General features: G+C 37.6%; 1 protein-coding gene across 1 annotated transcript in view; it reads right to left on the reverse strand.

Moving 5' to 3' along the window:
• The window catches only part of BRINP3 (BMP/retinoic acid inducible neural specific 3), a 177,355-nt gene that overhangs the window by 47,760 nt on the left and 109,050 nt on the right, over window positions 1-20,545 (reverse strand). The window contains exon 7 of the mRNA XM_039336065.1: window positions 17,392-17,614. Within this exon, the coding sequence (XP_039191999.1) occupies window positions 17,392-17,614 (223 nt within the window). The remainder of the gene's footprint in view (window positions 1-17,391; window positions 17,615-20,545) is intronic.

The following is a 20,545-nucleotide window of genomic DNA, read 5'->3' on the forward strand; positions in this document are numbered from 1 at the left end:
TCAGATGCTTTGGAGAACAGGTTGACTCTTTCTTCTTTGTGGCAGTCCCTTAGATATTGGAACACTTCCTATCATGTCACTCCTAGTCCTTTTAATTAAACCTGATATACCCAATTCCAGCAACCATTCTTTATATGTTTTAGCCTCCAGTCCTTAGTAACAATTTGAAATTACAACAGACCCCTCCCCCCAAAAAATGTACCCAGATTCCAAGTTCCAATGGGTACCCCTTGCAGTCATGTGAACACATTTAGGGTGCTCAACAACCAGCCTGCTTTTATGTCCATTGGCAGTATCCTGTGGTCACATGCTACAATTTACATTTTGTTTTTTGCTAGAAACTGGGGTTTACTTCTGGTTTCTGGTGAAAGCACCCATTGTAGATAACAAAAGGAATTCTCATCTCATCCTGCCTTCTGACATTCTATGTACCTTCCTCTGTACATCTCTGGTCACTTTTGAGAGCAGCTTCATCACCTCTGCATAGCGCAATGCACTGCTGTTAATTTTTTCCTTGTGAACTAAGGAGTTGGGGGAAAATGCAAAAAAGTGGGGGGAGTGATAGGTAAATGCTTTTTTTAATGCATTCATATCAGTAAAGTTGAGAGAGTTTTGGTTTTGTTCAAAGAAGGGAAAGTGAGGACCTTTGCTCAATGTTTCACATAGTAGTGCACTTTATGCACTTTTATGGTCAGGGGTAGGGACATTGGTAGTGTTCATAAGAACAAGGCTTTGTAAATAAATTCTGTTGAATTTAACAGAGAATTTATTTCATGATAAATGGAGGGGAGGGCTGTATCTGCATTGAAATGGGGATTAAATGGGCTATATCACCTATATCAACCAATCCAATTTCAGTTGATATTGCTGTTTTTCGTTGCACACAGTAAAGACAAGATGAGGTTGAAATATTTGTTTAGGAAGATACTATCAATTCAGTTCAAGGTGGTTCAGAATCAGCTCTAACAATCTGAAACATCATGCCTCCCCTCAACTGTTATGAGCTAGCTAACAAATAGCTATAGTTATTTGACCTTGGAAAGCATTTAATGAAATTGGAAGAATCACTAATGGATTACAAGTAAATGAAGCTTCAAAATCTTGCATGTAGATAAGTGCTGTGTCCCTGTGCAATGTTTAAATGTTGGGTTTTTTTAAATTTTTTTATACTTTACATGAAAATGCTTTATTGAGCTAACATAATGAATGGCTGCCAAATTAGAAATGCTATGGTGTATGTGTCTGCAAGAGATTATTTAGGTATATATTTAATTTTTTTATGGAACAAGGGGAAAGAGTCTCATGTCCTATGGATTAATAAGGCTGCTGTATCGGATTTCACAGGGAGCAGCACCTCTCTGCCTTTCCTGTGCTCAAAACCTAAGTAGGGTCAAACATGGTTAGTACTTGGATGGGAGATCGACATATATTGTAATACTATGCCTAGATTGGGGGAAAAAAATCTCAGAAAAAGGCAGCAGCACACTATTTTGGTGCTGTTGACAAGAGAACTGGATAGATACTGTATGAGGGTGAAATAACCAGAAATCGAACTTAATTTGAAGACTTGCTATACCTGAGCTGCAGATGGCTGCAAAGAGGTCCATCTGGTACCATCTACTAAATTGCTGAATATTTGTATTTCTACGATATATTAGTCCTATTTTAGTGGCATTTCTTATTAACGTGATTGAAATTTGAGCAAGCACAATCAACAACAACTTCCATTCTCTGTCTTTAAAATTATAGAACTCTTAGCAGCACATTGATGAAGTGCCATGCCAGCTGCTTCTCTGAGTGAACACAATGCTATGAAAATAGTTTATCCTAATATATCTAGTCAACAAACAAAAGAGTCCATTCACATATGACGGGTGGGCCTCAGAACAGATGTTCAATATATCTGTCTAAAAATATAGATAGTTAAATATTGGAAGTGTCAGATTAGATCAAGAAATTATTTGTGCATTGCTTTAATTTACACTGCATCTGGCCTGAAAGTTAGCGCTCTTAAGTGCTTCTGATTTTTAGTGTAATTAAAAATATAGCCTTGAAATTCTTATTCTTCATCCTTCCCACCTTTGATTGTTTTACACGGTAAGTCCTTTTAATGTTAAAGAGAGTAGCCCCAGTGGAACTGACCTTTACTTTTTCTGTAATTCTTTTATCTTATCAACATTCCTTTGGGTAGGAACTGGCTTCCTGGTGTGTACCTGATCTGTGAAATTAAACTCTCTGATTTATAATTGGGGATGCTTGTTTGCATTTAAACCTAAAAATCCATGCTGAGCTCCCACATGATGAAAGCCAATTTTAAAACAAAACCAAGCCAACATTATAAAGTGTGATTCAAAGTACTGAACATCTGAACTTTCTCTGTTCACTACTGCTGTGCCAGTTTGTAGATAGTAAATGATATATGGTGACACCTCCTTAAAAAAATAATGTTTATTTGACTTACTTTTTTGCACATAGTGGCAGTGAAAGCTGCAAAGTTAAGTTGCACAAATTGTCTGCCTTTGACCCAAGCTACAGACATCCTTTTGTTTTTAACAGGGGGTAATAATAATCAACCCATCCACTTTCAATTGATGTTTTAGTGAATTTAATATTTTAAAATTAAAATTTTGATGAATTAACTAGCAATCCGCCTTGCTAGAGTTGAGTTGCAGCCCATTTCTCCCCCATCCAAATCATTATAGCTTCTGGGCACTGAGCCAGTTCCTGAACATCATCACTTGCCCTGCATGAGATAGAGATGCATAATTAGGGATCAACAGCACACTGATACTAAACCTCATGCTGGGACACAAACTCTCCCAGTGGCACCAACAGACATTAAATAGGAGGGGAGAGAGAGCTGATCCCTAATGCATCCCAACATAATAGAGGCCTAGGATGGCCTTCTCCTTCCCAATTAAGCATTGATTGGAACTAGCCATGGAGAAAGGAGTTTATTGTAAAATAATGCTTCCCATTCCCAATCCCAGGAATCTGTCCAGCAAGATACCATGGTCAATGGTGTCAAAAGCCACCGAGGGATCCAGAAAAGCTAGGATGGACATTCCACCCCCATCGTTCCATAGGCAATCTACAGGTGTGACTAATGTTGTCTTGGTACTGTAGTCCAGTCTGAATCCTGACCTGAAAGGGATCCAGATAATCCATAACATCACAAATACAGTATGCCTTTAGTTCATGTTTTGCAGTATTTTGCAGCTGTTTCCAATTTTTTCAATTTTATATCATGGATGACACACTTATCAGCATTCTTCCTTACATGCTTAATTTTAAATAACACTGACCCTCCTAACACAAAGAAAGCCGTATCTGAATATATAGACACACAGACAGAGTGCATACTATGATGATGAGTCTACTACCTGCTTTGAAGATCTTGCTCTGAACAGTTACTCTTAAAATATTGAATTTATATTCAAAACTAAGTCCCAGTGGTTCCATAGGAGGGTTACTTGTAAGCAAGGCTTTAAGTTCTGCATGTCTATCTACAGTATAAGGTTGCAAACTATAATATTCAGGGAATAGTCATATGGGGAAAACAAGGAAATTGTTCTCATACTTTTTGCTTCATCGAGGGAGGATAAAAATAACTAATCTATTATTACCTAAAATAAAAGATATTTCTAAAAGCATTTCCTTGAGCAGAGAGCAATGAATCTCCAAAGTGTTTTGCTTTGAGTGTTTTTATACATCCAAATATTGGCATTTGCTGAATTGAACACGGCTTGTCTACAAACTTTATTTATCAAACATTACTCCTTTTTATTCACTTCTTTGGAATTATATTCACTTGTTTTGAATAATTGGATTTGCAGTTATTTGCCAAGATGGTGCCATTTAGCAAATGTGCCGAGGAAAATACAATTTGCCCCAGTATTCCATTTTAAGGTTTACATTGTCTCTTTTCAAAATAAATTTTATTGGCTTTTTATTTTGCTCATCCACAAATTGTGCTGCCTAAACTTGGCACAATTGACGTCCCTTATTGCAAGCTATTTCAACTGCATAGTGATGAGCTTATGCAGATTATTTTCCAGGGATGGCACACTGAATTCAGCAGTGGACCAAACTCATCCTGCTAATCATTAGAATATTCACAGAATAGGTTTAATAGGCATGGTAAACCATTTAAAAATGCTACATATTTAAATATCATAAATGCTGAGGTTGCCTTTTAATTCTCTAGTACATTTAGATGTGCAAATGGTATCAGTAGGTAGGATTGCATTTTATTAGCTTAGGATAGCATTCGTTTCTTAGAGAGGAATGACCCAGTTATAATGACATGAGCTGTACATTTATCTATTCTTAATAAATTCTTCTGCTTAAAATAAATTGTAGCTGGCTTAAAATGTATATTTATTTTCACTACTATGTGGTCTTTGGACAGCACTGAACTTAAAAATAACAACAAAGCTTGAAACCCTAAGATAAAAGCAAGCAATCCTTCTACACTGAAGACACACATTTCTTTTTCTAATTCCTGGTAGCTGGAAACAAGTTGGGTAGGACCAATTTTTCTATTTAAAAAAAAAACAAACAAACCAGGAAACTCTTGGTTTTGTTTCTTTTGTTTTTGCAAATTTAGATATGCTGAATATATGCAAATTCAGGGCACAATTCAAAGTGCACTGAAGATGTCCCCCTGAATGGAGATGATATGTTTGCAGCCAAATTGCCAAGCTCAGAGATCAAATCAACAAACTCAACTACCATCCCGAGCTACTAATATTCAAACACATTTCATTTTGCAATTTAATTTTATTTGATCCCCACTAAAAATCAGCAGGAAATTTCACCACCAATGTCACATATTTATAGTTGAATTTTCATAGCATGATTCACAAGGTTAATGGCTGATACACTAATTCAACCTGTGCTTCGGTAATGACCCTAAATAATAAATTCTGATTGACTGGCAATTCTCTGCAAACTCTATAGATTCTTAAGCATTCACCTATGTCCATATATGAACAGATGATTAATAGTCAAAACAGCATGAGCCACTCATGGAAGGGTTGTGTATAGGAGAAGGAGGAGCAGAGCCTTAGGGGTGAGGTCAGAAGATGGATCAGTGTAAAACACCTACATAGCCACAAACGTACTAAGTCCAACCCACCATGAATTCAGTTGACCCTTATCTAATTTCTAGCAGGTGCTAACCATTAGTTGAAAATATTCCTGGGCACAGATGTGAGCCTTCAATCTATTTAATTGGAACTTCACATGTGGCCTGGCATGACTTTGTGTTAAAAGAGTTGGAAGATGGGAAGGTTGTTATAATGCTAACTTATTGAAACTGTACCTTTTTGGTTCATCTTCTAATATATATGATTTACTTTGGAGTTTCTGTAGTATGTATGTATGTATGTATGCCCAGCCTTTATTATTTTCATACATAACTCAAAACGGTGAACATATCTAACATTTCTTCCTATTTTTCCTAGCAGCTATGTGAGGTGAATTGGGTTAAGAGAGAGTGACTGGCACAAGGTCACCCAGTTGGTTTCCACGGCTAAGATAGGACTAGAACACACAGCTTTCTAGCCTGATGCCTTAAGCACTAGATGAAACTGGCTATGTCCTTCTCGTGGCACAAGATGCATATTAGTCTGGATAGCACAATTATCTCATCATCTTCATACAAAGAATAAGAAGAAAATATTTTGTTTGACTTTCACATTGACAGACATAACTAAGTCACCTTTTTGTTCTTTTCTTCTACTTCATTGTCCATAATGTTCTATTTTACAGAACTATTCTAAGATAAAACAAACCATGATAGTGTTGCTCATTGTGACTTGTTTCATTAGATATTTTTTAAAACGTTTAAACTATAGATTCCTAAAATTCCTTCTTTCTACTTTTTATTATTATTATTCCTGGGTTGGTAAACAGATTAAAAAAAACCCTTCATGTTTATATCCATTCTTGGACAGAGTATGATAAATAAGATTAAATAAATAAAATGACTTCACAAATTTATGTTCTTATAAAAGGAACATTTGCAATTCTTTCCAGGGGAAATAATATATAAATATATATCTGTGGATATATAAAATAGTGCCTTTTTTGAAAACACACATCCCGGTGCTCAAATTATTAATAATTTAGTAGCTACATTTAATGAGCTTAGCAAATATAATTCTTATTTAACAGAATTAATCACAAAGTATTTGGGATAATTATAGATTAAATATGATATTTACTTCTGCATGCACACATATTTATTGTTACTTTGCTGTCCATTAAAGGAAAATGGATTTTGTACTTTTCTATATTATGATATTTGTTGGTAATTATGTGAAATAATTATAGTGACCTAAAACTCCATCCAAATTTGCAGCATTGTTCACATTAGAGTCCAGCCTCATGGATTTTCTGAGACAAGAGTAAAATTTTCAGCTGCAACACTAAAAATGTAGTTTATAAAGCTTATAAACAATAATGACTGCTGTCATGGTCACCATTTTACCTTCACAGAATGGGTCTAAAATGACATATTGTATTGCAATGATGATAATCACTGTTGAGTGATAGTGTATGTATGTATGTATGTATGTGTGTGTGTGTGTGTGTGTGTGTGTGTGTGTGTAGGTCTTTGGTTATTCGGGTTTTCTCTTGCGTAAAATTGGAAGTGTCTTGGCGACGTTTCGACGAAGTCCCATTCGTCATCTTCAGGCTGGTGTTTTCAGCTTCGTGCTTCTAGGAGCACGAAGCCGAAAACACCAGCCTGAAGATGATGAGAGAAAACCCGAATAACCAAAGACCTACATACAAACACCCGCGAAAACCTCAGAAAACATAGATAGATAGATAGATAGATAGATAGATAGACAGATAGATATAGATATATATATAGATACACACACACACACAGAGAGAGAGTACTGTCATGTCACAGTAAGTATTCTCAAATGTGTCCTTGTTTTTGCATATTAAAAATCCACATCTTTGTGATGTCTCCCTTGAACAATTCCCCAGATACCTCCTCAGATGTCAGCTCAGTGGAAGATGAGCTAATTCCTGGCATGTCAGGAACCGAGTTGATAGATGGTTCTGAATGGCTGACTGGAGGGGAGTTGGCTGAGATTCTAGCTGGGGAAAGCTTACAGTGGCAGATGTCCATTAAAGAGGAAGAGGAACTGCCTTCTGCACCTGATCCAAGGACATAAGAGAAAAGGCAGGAGCAGAGAAGGTCAGCCAAACTACTCGAGCGGAGAGGGGCCCACCTGTCTGGATGGAGCTGGCTATTTATCACAGCAAACAGATGGAGGTGTTGCTGGGAACAACATGTTTGTTTTTTAGCTGTGTGTTTGGTCAGGATTCCTGCTTCACTCTGGATTGACAACGTGTTTGGAACTGAATTGTGCCTTAGAGACTTTGAACTTTTCTTGCCTTGTGATCTCTCTTGTGTTTCACCTGGTGGATTTAAGTTTGTTGATGAAGTTATTTTGTTTGAGCAACTTTCCAATGCATTGTGGACTATCGAGCCATTTCTCTGTGGATTAACCTTGGGTTGCTTGTGGCTGAACTTGATTAGGACAGTTCAAGGTTTTTGGAGAAGGAACTTGCTGGGGAATATTAATAAACTCACTAGACCACAGTTACATGTGTTTGTGTGTGTGTGTGAGTGGCAGGGCAGCACAATCCTTGCTAAACCATTTGAAAAATGAAAACTGAACTTTATGCCATACGTGACTGCTATGAAATGCTGTAGGACCTTTTAATCAGTGAAGTTAGTACTAATCATTTTTTCCCCATTTTAGTCTGAAATTCAAAATATAATAAAATTCTGCCTACAATATGAAGACAAAAGGAGGCTATTACAGCTAGTCCCCAACTTGCAACCATGTTAGCAATGATTCAAAGTTACAACAACATTGACATAAGTGATTTATGACTGGATCCATCACTTATGAGTATTGCAGCAACCCAATGGTCACACAATCAAAATCCAGGCATTTTGAAACCAGTATGTATTTACAATGGTTGCAGTGTCTCATGTGATCACCATTTGCAACCTCCCAGCCAAATCATGGGGGAAGCTGGGTTTGCTTAACAACTGCATGATTCACTTAACGATTGCAGTAATTTGCTTAATACCCATGGCAAAAAAGGTTGTAAAATTGGGCAAGACACACTTAACAGCGGCCTTGTTTAGCAACAGAAATTCTGATCCTAACTGTCGTCATAAATTGAGGGCTACCTGTAAAACCTCAAACAATCTGGGTTAACTCTTTTGGGGAAAAAATACATGCACTTCCATATACCCATTGCATATTACAGAAATAAACTGCAAATCTATTTTGTATTATGCAAATCAGCCAGGGAATACTCCCACAGTCCAGATATTGCTAGTAAGAATCATTAAGTTTGAAGGGTCCACTCATTTGCATATTACACTTTTCTGTAATATAAGATATGATATCAGTCTAGATATTGTGGTTTTAAATAAGAAGGAAATTTTGAAGAATTCCGAATTTTCTTTGTCTTCCTTTCAAGAGCTAATTTGATGATCAAGTCTTGAGGAATAATTTCCCTTTCCCCAGGTACCACCCTAACCTACTTCTGAAATCCTTTGTTGTAATAACAAAAACCAATTTCTTCCATGTTGGATTACAATCTCTTTGCAGATTTGAGCTTAATCTGTCATTGGCTTCTTCCACTAAATATAGAGTAGTTATTTAAGCACAAAGATAAAAAATGTAAGGGCAGTGATGTGGATCAGTGACACCCCAACTCTTCCCAAGGATATGTTATACAAGTTTACATTCTTTCTACATCTTTGGCACAACTGATGTGCTACCACCATTTTCAGGACAAATTTTGGAGCAACACACTGAGACTAGAGATTCAGGGAGGATTCTGGATTCATGTAAGAAAAGTCCCTGTTCTGGCTTCCCTGATTTCCCAAAATTTTGCTTTCAGCCCAGCCTGCATTCATCAAGCTACTGCCACCAAATGCGGGTCTCCAAATCTATATAGTGAGCAAACCCCTGTACTGGGAGATCCCCACCTTTTCCTCCTAGGACTGAGAGAAAGATTTGAGGACCCATCCATAGGCCTCAAAGCAGCAGAACAAATCCACAAAATAAAACAAGCCGGCAGGCCTGCCTTGGAGTATGTGCGAGAGTTCCACAAGATAGCAGGCTGAATAGAGGGGTGGCCTGAACAATGCCTGATTTAATACTTTGTTGAGGGATTAGACGATCAGGCCTGCATCTATCAAGAAGTACCTGATCAGCTACAGGAGTGGTACCAGACAGTAGTGAAGCTAGATGTTAAGCTCTCTCGCTATAAAAAGCCTCTCCCACACGAACCCGAGCAGCAACCAGAGCTACCCGGACAGCAATCACCCCCAGGAAAGCCTTCAACTACTGCAATGGCTGAGATACCCAGGCCACCTACACGCCCTTCCTTTAAGTGTTTCCAGTGTGGACAAGAAGGACATTGAGCGGCCACCTGTCCAGTCCCCTACCCCCGACTGCAGACCAGACCAGACCCAGCAATGAGAAAGAAACCTGCTCAGTGGCTAACGAGAGAAAAATCCAACCGGCTCATGCAGGAACCTTTCACCCAGATTACACCCCCCACACAGGAGGATGCTGGGACTCCGGGTGGACCCACCCCGCCCTACCCTCCTTTGACAGCGATGATGAAGGAGAGAATGGCCTGATGGTGAGTCGACAAATCCCATCTTTTTCACTGGCCGCCAAACTTATGATCCCTAAGTCTGGGGCACAAATGGACTTAAACATGCTAATTGATTCTGGATGCACCGCTGCATTATTAGTCTGCCGTTTGCCATAAAAATGGGCATACGGGCAAAACAGCTTTCCAAACCGGTGAGGTTTGAGCAAGCCGATGGCTCCCTGATGGGAGGGACTTTTGTCACACAATTAACTGAGCCCTTACGCCTAGAAATAGGTGCACACTGGAAGTTTATTCGCTTCCTGGTGGTTCCAAAAATGACTGAGGTGGTGATCCTAGGGCTAGCCTGGTTAGACAAATGGAAGCCATTTATCTGGTGGGAGAAAGGAATGAAAACTGTGAGAGTACCTTTAGGGCCTAATCCCCCCATTGATTCAACAGATGTTGCTGGGTATCTTAGACCACCCAAAGAGTGAGCACACATGGCTGCCTCACTGCCTCCAGGCAAACCAGTCATCCCCAAAGAATATTGGGACCTGGCAGAGGCATTTAGTGAAAAAGAATGTGATGCCCTACCCCCGCACAGACCCAATGACTGCTCCATCAAACTGGTGCCAGGAGCCAAACTTCCACAACCGAGAATGTATGCCATGTCCCCCCTCGAAATGCAGGAGATGCAGCGATATGTGAACAAAAAACTAGCGAGGGGGTTTATCGAATGGGCCAAATCTACCGTGGGAGCCCCTGTATTGTTCAAAGAGAAAAAAGATGGGTCTCTTATCTCTGCGTAGACTGTAAGGGTCTCAATGCTGTGAGTGTGGAAAATAAATACCCCCTCCCCCTCCTAAAGGATTTATTAACCCATCTGGCTAAGGGGAGTGTCTTCACTAAATTAGACCTAAGAGAGGCATATTACTGGGTGAGAATAAAAGAGGGAGATGAATGGAAAACTGCCTTCAACTGTCCTATGGGGAGCTATTAGTTCAAAGTCATGCCATTTGGACTACAGGGGCCCCCAGCCGTATTTATTCAGTTGATTAATGAGGTCCTACATGATCACTTGTACAAAGGGGTTTTGGTGTATCTTTCTGATATCCTGATATATAGCACGAATATGACTGTTCACATAAAGCTGGTGAGAGAAGTGTTAAAGAAACTATTGAATGCCAAGCTTTATGCCAAATTGTCGAAATGTGAATTTCACCAAACCTGATTAGACTATCTTGGCTACAGAATTTCCAATGAGGGTATTGAAATGGATCCAGCCAAGGTGAAAGCTATAATCAAATGGCAGCCCCCAAAGACTTGCAAACAGCTCCAGAGTTTTCTGGGTTTTGCCAACTTTTATCGTCAATTCATCCCCTCTTTTGATGAGATTGCTCTACCCCTTACAGAACTACTCAAAACAGGCAAAGGAGGAGGGAAGCCATGACCGTGCCAACCACTAGCATGGACAATGGACTGTCAAACAGCTTTTGAGAATTTAAAGAAACTATTTGCTGCTGAACCGGTCCTAAAGCACCCCTGCCCAGGGGAACCCTTTGTGATTCAAGCTGACGCCAGCGATGTGGCAGTTGGAGCTGTATTACTGCAAAAGAACAAAAGTGGGATCCTGCAATCCTGCGCCTACACCTCTAAGAAATTTACTGTGAGCGAGCGGAGATGGGCAATCTGAGAGAAAGAGGCCTTCGTGATTAGATGGGTGCTATTAAACTGGTGACACTATCTAGAAGGGAGCAAAGTGCCATTTGAGGTATGGACAGATCACAAAAATCTAGAAGCACTAAAAACTCTCCGCAAATTGTCCCCAAAGCAAGTATGGTGGGCACAGTACTTTAACTGCTTCAACTTCACTCTAAAGTACACACCAGGGGGAAAGAACTTCCTAGCTGATGCGCTATCCCAGTTACCCCAATACAAAAGCGAACGGGAGGTTAATGAGGCAATTATCCCCAATCCACAAACTGCCACTCAACTTACACCTCGCAGGGTCCACAATCCTGATGACCCTGAAGTAAAGAAAATAAAACAAGAGCTCCTCACCGACCAATGGTTCAAAGATAATCACACCTCCCTAAGTGCAGGGATGGCTTGGCTTACAAAGGGGGGGAACTATATTGTCAGAAGCCCTCCATCTTAATGCTCTCAAACACAGCCATGTTGTAAAACAGGCTCCTCAAAAGGTTTCATGTGAAACACCCCAACAAACCGAAAAACAACCCTTAACATATGCTTTTGTTCACTTTACAGGATCTGTCCTTCTTGTAAGGGGGGCTGGATGTCAACGCTGCAAATACTGTATATTCTTGCTTTGACAATATGCAGAACTGTCTGGTATTTTTAGAGTTAATGCAGAACAGAAGAAGATGGAGGGAAAAGAAACGGAAGTGAATCTTTGCCCTCCAAGTTAATTGGAAGATGTGAGTCATGACCCCCAAAAAGGGGAGGGGAAATGCCTGGAATGTTATGTGCAAAGGAAGGGAAATTCAGATCTTAGCATTCCACCATGCCGTGCTGACATCTCTGTAATACTAATAAAGGCTTTTTAGGTTAAAAAAATGCCTGAAAGTTCTTTGAAGTGTTTCGTTAATCAGACACATGACATTGTCTCCATCCTGCATGTAGCTGCATAATTAGAACAACAACAGTCTAATCTATTTGAACAGAAGATTAGTGAAGGCAGAGCTAATTGCAGTAAGAATGAAAGTTAAATTCTGGAGTATAGGAAAGATACCTGAGAGACACAGGAACATGTTTTGTTCCTTTCCCTCTCCCCTTCATCACCATCTGCAAATAGTATGCAATGAACCAAGAATCAAAGTCATCAGATAGCCCACTCCCATCAAAGGGACTAGGGGTAATATCATAACAGTGTTAAAATATCTCAGGGGATGCCACAAAGAAGAGGGAGTCAAGCTATTCTCCAAAGAGCCTGAGGGCAAGACAAGAAGGAAGGGATGGAAATTAATCAAGGAGAGAAGCAACCTAGAACTAAGGAGAAATTTCCTGAGAGTTAGAACAATTAATCAGTGGAACAACCTGTCTCCATAAGTTGTGAATGCTCCAACACTGGAAGTTTTTAAGAAGAGACTGGACAGCCATTTGTCTGAAATAATATAGGCTTTCCTGCCTGAGCAGGGGGTTGGACTAGAAGACTTCCAAGGTCCCTTCCAACTACTACTACTACTACTACTACTGCATATAATAAACCCCCCAAAGCCAAAAAAATAAGAATGAAGCTCAAAATATTTTAATATTCCCAAATAATTTTATGCTCTTTAAACAGCAATTGAAGAGGGATCTGTGGGAACAATGGTAGCTATAGAATATGGATTTTCTACTTCTAGTATAAGTAATAAAGCTATATATTTTTGGAAACTCCAAAATAAAGTTCATTATCCATCCAGTAAGGCTCAAAGAAAGTAAATGTAAAATAAAGGTCTGTTCACTGTTGGTAAGCTGAATGATATTTTAGCTTAACATAGTTTCAAGGAATATTCTTTTTCTATTGCTGTGAACAGATTCAGTGGACACTGGCTGCAATCATAATAGATGAACCATGATTATAAAGAGAGCAATCTAGCATATTGACTTCTTTTCTTTTTCTCTCTTCTTCTTTCTTGGAAAGTGGCTAGCTGAATCTGGGAAATCAGCACTGAGGATAATTTAAGGGAAATGTAGCACCATTGATTTAGGGACTTCTATCAAGTATAAAACATTTTTGAAATAGACCTTTCACTTTATTATAACACATATTTAAAGTCACCCACCAGAACTTAAAAGCTATCATTGTTCTTTTCTTTGGGGATCCAGCATCATTAGAAAATCCATCTGGGATATATTGTAGCCTGAAGTTACATAAAGGAGAACCTAAAGTGTATTGCACCTAGTTCCCAAATGCTGTCTTGTATTTTGAATCCAGAGAGATACACAGTCTGATGTCATGAAAGCAGTGCCATTTCTGATTAGATACTAAACATCTTGTTAAATTCTTTAACTTATTCTTAAATTCAGATCAAATGTTGAATTACTGTAATATGGAAACTTTCCATAGAAGTATGCCTTTTTTTCGCTTTAATAATAGTCATCTTAATTTATCATTCGTTTGAATTCATTTAACCATTTTGAAAAGCTCTGATTCCACTTTTAAGACCATAGGATTATCTCACCTCCATTCATAAGTGCAAGCTCTCCCGTTCCTGGGCAGTTTAATTTGGATGTAGCTTTGCCATAATGGCAATTAATCCAATTATTGGTTCATACTAATTGCACATACTAGTTTTTGCAGGTTGAGGAGGAAAGACATTTATTTCAAGAGATCTTCGTGCTGCAGTTTATTCCTCTTTTTTCTAGCAGTATTGATTCTCCCCTTCCCCCCTAACACTAGAGATATAAGCATATACTGGTCATAAACTGAATGGATGTTTGCATTTTTCCTTTCTTTAAGCTGACTGGCTATTTCTTAAGGTCACATACTGATTCTAGATTTGATCTAGCATGGGATTAAAGGAAGAAATATGATTTCTTTAACTAATTAAATAGTTGTTGTAATTAAATGGGAGAACATAGTGGAATTGCAATTAGCAGGAGTTTGCTTCTGGTTGCTATCAGTCTTCATTAGATTGGCTGCCTAACCATTAGCAAATATGGTAGACCTAGAAATGATGCCTGGGAAATATATATCATCATTTGTTCCACTCAAATCACTTACCTTGGATTTGGCAGATGGAAAGAAACAAACTGGTATCCTGTATACAGTACTTTGTGCTTTGGAATCAGAAAAGCAGTGTGACAGTGATGGTCGCCTTCCTGTTTATTTTTTTAGTATTAATTCTAGTCAAAAAGAATATTTAAAGGGCAGTATGTATCAACAATGTGTCCATCTATTTGTCTGTGAGTATAGAATATAGTGGGACTCAGAAATGGCTGTTTAGAGCCGTGATCGTGCAGTGGTTAGAAAGTAGTACTGCAGGCTAATTTTTTGACTGCTGGCAATTCATTTAGGAAGGCAGCTCATTTATGTCATTTAGGAAACTATTAAAGACCTATTATCACCCTCACCCCCCATAATTTGGGATAGAGTGACCATTTTGTCATTTTGCTTCTTTCTCTCTCTCTCTTTCACATACACACACACACACACACACACACACGCACAATCACAACTTTAGAGAATAGTAGAAACACAGAGACACACAATCTTGTTCTTTCATCACTCAGAAGAAATACAGAAATACAGACATGTTCTATGGCAATTGTCATGAAATGGACTGGAAATAATTCCAGAATAATTCCATGATAAAGAAGAGGGGCAGGAACAGAACCCCTTAATCTGTTGAATGAAATCTATTGGGAAAAACCAAGTAGGAGATAGTTTTCCCCAAACCGATGGGGTGCCTTAAAATAGCAGTCCTATGGGTCATGCTTCATTTATACAGCTTTGTTTTATTCAGTCTTCACAAATGTAATTATTATGTTTTTCATGGCAATACCCGAAAAGGGAATAAATGGCTTTTTAAATGAAATGATATATCCTGATCAGATGTGATTTGTTTAAAAGAATTACATGAGAGACAACTTTAGACACATCTGGATGTCAACAACAACAATAATAATAATAATAATAATAATAATGTGATTGTGATCTTTCTTGATGCAGAAAAAGCTCTGATAGTGAGAATGAACTTTTATTCCTGAAGTTTTGAAAAATATGAGTTGTCGCCCCTTTTTTCTCCACATGAATATAGAATATTTATAGCTAACAAAATGCCAAGTGAATAGTAAACAGATCTCTATAACACCTGTGCATCATACTGAAATAGGCAAGATAAAGATTGGACCATATCCTCTTATTTCTATTGGCACTAGAGCCATTCATGCTGAAAACATGTCAAGGAAATAATATCTCAGGGGTTAAATTAGAAATCAAAGATACAAATTAAAAATTATGCTATTCCTGTACTCATTTACCCAACTAGTACTGGATAGTATTAATGGAACATATGGAATACTGTATATACAGCAATATAGGCTTGCTTCATGTAAACAAGTTGAGATGGAATTTAACAGAGAAAGCAAAGCAATACCGACATTCATAACAGGGCTTAACAAAAAGAACAGAAAAAAGTGAAATAGTTAGAAATCCACCTGTCAAAAAATAATAAGGATTTATTTAGAAATAATTTGTTGTGGTTGGAAAGAACTGCAGCTGTAAAAATTATTTTACCAAGACTTTACTTCCTTTTCTAAATGATTCCAATACATATTCAAAATACGTTTTTAAATGATTGGCATCGACAAGTAATGAACTACATGTGATCCAACAAAACCCAAGGATTAAATTCAGTTTTGACAGATTTGAAAGAACATGGAGATTTGGCAGCTCCAAACTTTATGTTTTATTATTATGCCGACTGCTTAATATGGATTGCATGGTGGATTATTTTATGGCCTAGTTACTTCTTTTAAGGCTCTTAGTTCACAATGATTCAATTCACCTGACTTGTTTCAGTGTCTTCAAATCAGTAGGATAGACATAAAATAGTTGCAGAAACAAGAGGGAATAGACACATATACAAAGATACACACACACACACACACACACACACACACACACACACACACACAGGGGTTAGGGGATAGGAGGTATATTATTCTAGGCCTGATTGCTAAAATAGATAATTCATTCTTTAAAAAAATGTCTGAAATGTAAAGAGCAATGTAGCAAAGTTCAACAGTTTTGGAAAATGATTTGTACCAAAATGAAACAAATCCTAACAGTTCAGTTCCCATTTCAATCTGTAATGTTTTTATTAAAATTTGCTAACCCATATATTCCCTTAAAACATAATAAATTGGCTTTGTATATGTTAAAACTGGTGTAGGGATGCTGTATACTGTTTATTATAGGGAATCTTATAAAAGAATCGCTAATTGACTTGGCATTACATTATGGCATTCAAAATAACTTAATTACACAAAATTTAATTCAAATTTGAAACCATTTCTAGATTATAGCTTAATAGCACACTTAAAGTTGGCATTTCTCTACGAATAAGATCTACATTTTAATTTTAAAATATTTCTACATTAGATCAGAAATTTACTGACGTGGATAAAATTTACTGTAGTTCATAATTTTATTCTGTGGCAAATACTTAGTCTGCTGACCACGGTTCCTGATATTCATGCTTTGTTTACCGTTTAATAACAATGTTCATGCTTTTCAAACCATGTAATATTCAGTTATTCACAATCAATTAATGGTATCTTGGAAAATGTAACCTTTATGACGTCTGTAAACCTCTTGTTTACTCATATGCATTTTAGTCTTTTATTCCTTTTCTTTGCCTATTTATATGCTTTCTTTGAACTGAATGTATATAGGTGTATTTGTGAGTCTGTGTGTTCACGTGTGTGTATGTGTATGTATACAATGTATATTCATCATTGTAACACATCATGTGTAGGAATAATAACCAAATAACCATACCTTTGATACTTGACCGAAGACTTGGATCAGGGTTACAATAATATCCCTGCACAGTAATTCATAATCCTTTTAAACTTCCTCCAAATTTTGTCCTTTTATGTGATGCCATTATTAGATTTATTTATTTTGGAAATGTTATCCCAATATATATATCAAAACCCACAATATACCCCAGTAAGATAGGTTGATTATATTAACCCCCCCCCACTGCTTTGTTTTCTTACCTTTGCCTTGGCAAGCTGATAAATGGCTGTTTATGACACCTCTTACTGAGGCTAAAGAGCTTGTGAACAATTTTCTGTGCCTTAAGGAATAGTTGTTTCATGCTGGATTCCAGTTGCTCATAGCGATGCTGGAAGTTTGAATCCATTGTCCACAAGTGCATAATGGCAGATGTGTTGAGGAAATAGTTCATGGGCAGCCTTTTCATAAAGAACTTGAATTCATCTGCAAAATGGCAAAAATTAGTATTTTTTTTAAATGTTATACTTCCATGATCATTTGCACAGTCAAAAAAAACAACAAAAGAGCCGAGGTGGCGCAGCAGTTAGAGTGCAGTACTGCAGGCCACTTTAGCTGACTGTGTTCAGCAGGTCAGCGGTTCAAATCTCACCGGCTCAAGGTTGACTCAGCCTTCCATCCTTCCGAGGTAGGTAAAATGAGGACCCAGATTGTTGGGGGCAATGTAAATATATATATACATTGCTTACTGGTGTACACCGCTCAGAGAGTGCTTGCACTTAAAGCGGTATATAAGTCTCATAAATAAATAAATAAATAAACAACCCATCTCCAATTTATGCACATTTTTATCCCTTTCATTTGTCACTATCATGGATGGCAGAAGATGCATCAGAAAATACGATACTGTTAATTTTGTCTGTGTTAAGTTTTAATGTAGCATGAATCTTCCAGATGTACAAGAGTCAAATTTTCTTTGTTGCACATCTGATATATTGAAAATTAGCTCGTTGGCAGAATCTCTCAAGCTATTTTTAATTAAACTTGCAATCCCATGTATATTTACATTTGGTAACACATAGTCAGTAAAACCAGGAAGCTTTTCTTCAGAGTAAAAAAATTTCAAGAGTTAATTCTGATGCATCACAGCAGTTAAGAAAGACATGGGTGATGTTGGGAATGGTATTAGGTCCATATAACATACATTCTTATTGTTCAAGGACTGTTAAATTTACTGTAATTTAACAAAATGCACATGAATTCTTGGAATAATGTTATAACTTTTGAACAAGAGAGGACTTTTTTGGTTTTTTGTTTACTTTTCAATTAAAGCAGGGATGTTTCTTCAGATGAAAGTATGGAAAGTCACCCCACGCAGAGAAAGAAATATTTTGGGGAATATTAAAAAGGCAGAATATTATATTTCCCCAAAGGATCTTAAAGGCAGAAAAACAGGCCCAGTTTTCTTAATAGCCCCAGGCAGAAAACAGCTTTGTGGAAATGTAGATTTGGTGATTCGTTCAGGAAAACTAGAGCCAGGAAGCTTGGAGCTGATGAGATTAGAAAAACAAAGACCTCTAATATCTACATCCCCCACCCAAACTCTAAAAACATGACATAATAGGATTAACCCACCATCAACAGAATACCAAAAGGACATGCTCAAAATCTCAGGACAAAATTCATGCCACAGGAACAGGAAACAACCTCAGACACAAAAGCCCAAGAAAGTATAAAAACCCACCACTTCCAGCTACCTGTGGTCAGCTTTCCTAGAGCCACATTTCTGTCTGACTCTGCTCATCAATAAACTACAACCTTCTTTCTAAAGCAGTCTCCATTTTCTTTATTCCTGGCTTGGACTGGACCCTGATAAAGATTTTTCTAACAATTTCAAAGGTAGCACAAACAATTTGAAGTAATGCTTCAATTTTTTCAATTAACTGCCAGAGTTATAAATACTCATCTTGGTTTTGACAGATAAAGTGAAATTTATTTACAGACTGAGAACAGGAGCTTTTATACTTCCTCTTTCTCTCAATACAAGTACAGCAGAAGTGATTGAGGCTTGCAGGAGGTTCGCTCTGTGCTTCTTTTTGAACTCTTAAGTTTACAATCCTCTTTTAAAAAATCCTGTGTTTAAATTATTTGAACAGCAGAAGATTGTATGCAGCAGAGGTGCCAGAATGAGTCACTCTAGGGAGCAAAGACTGTGTGTAGTGCTGAATTTTTTGAGAACAGTAAGCAGGAGGAAGCAATTGTTAGCAACTGTTTCTATGAGAAATAAAAATGAAAAATAACTGGCCCATCATTCAAGCACATTATGTAACAAGACCTGACCTGCCCTAGACATAAACCATAAATTAAGCAATATAATTTCCATTTGGACTAGAAATATTGGAAGTAGATATTTTCTAGTTAGAAGAATTTACTTAATGCACGTAAAATGGGAAAGGCTGTCTTGGATTTAACAATTGATAGTAAATTCAGCTCTTTATAGAATATATTTTACATTGCCCCAGCAAAACAATAAACATTTAAAAGACTGCCTAGGCAGCATGTTAAATGGCCTTTATTTGTCAGTTCTGACAACACTTAGAATGCTCCAGTGACATTTTTCTGCCTTATTATTGTAGCCTCTTGCTGATTACACACAATGTACATGAATAGCTGGTGAATAAACACACACACACACACACACACGCACACACACACACACACACACAGAGAGAGAGAGAGAGAGAGAGAGAGAGAGAGAGAGAGAGAGAGAGAGAAAAGAAAAATATATTCTATTATAATTTTTATTTTTCTCCCCATACTGTCTCTCAGGGCAGAAAACTGCACTAAATGCTTAACTTTATACAACAAAGTGCAGTAAAATGTAGCACATATGTTCAGGACTTCAGTCAATTACTAATGACCTTTGACAAGTTACATTATATATTTTTTTCTTTCTCTGTTTTCCCTTTCCTTTTTCCCCCCTCAGAAATCCATTAAGAAAATATTTCTTATGTAGCTCTTCAAGTCCTTAGGTTTCTGCAAATACTGTCTAAATCCTTACTGCTTTTCAGGAATGCCATTTTGGCATTGACTTCTCTCTGCAATCACTTCCAGCATGCTGTTAGAAGGGAATGGTACACAGACAACATATTTTAAATGCAAAGCTGAAGGGAAAAGTTTAACTTAATTTATAAGGGCATACCTAAAAAAAAAAAAAAGATTATTGCCACCAAGATAGTTAGTGCAGATTCAGCATTTTTCCTGGATATTACTGATTTGGCCAGTATCCAGTGGTATATTTGGGTATAAATGCCTACACACAAATGCCATAAACAGTTTCTGATTCTCTTTTTCTTAAACCATATTCACACGATCTGTCTGCATAGATTCTGGTAGGAAAGTGAGTGGGGTCGGCTA

This window comes from Crotalus tigris, unplaced genomic scaffold (assembly GCF_016545835.1).
Source record: "Crotalus tigris isolate CLP2741 ecotype Arizona unplaced genomic scaffold, ASM1654583v1 scf7180000017666.27876245, whole genome shotgun sequence".
Classification (NCBI taxonomy): domain Eukaryota; kingdom Metazoa; phylum Chordata; class Lepidosauria; order Squamata; family Viperidae; genus Crotalus; species Crotalus tigris.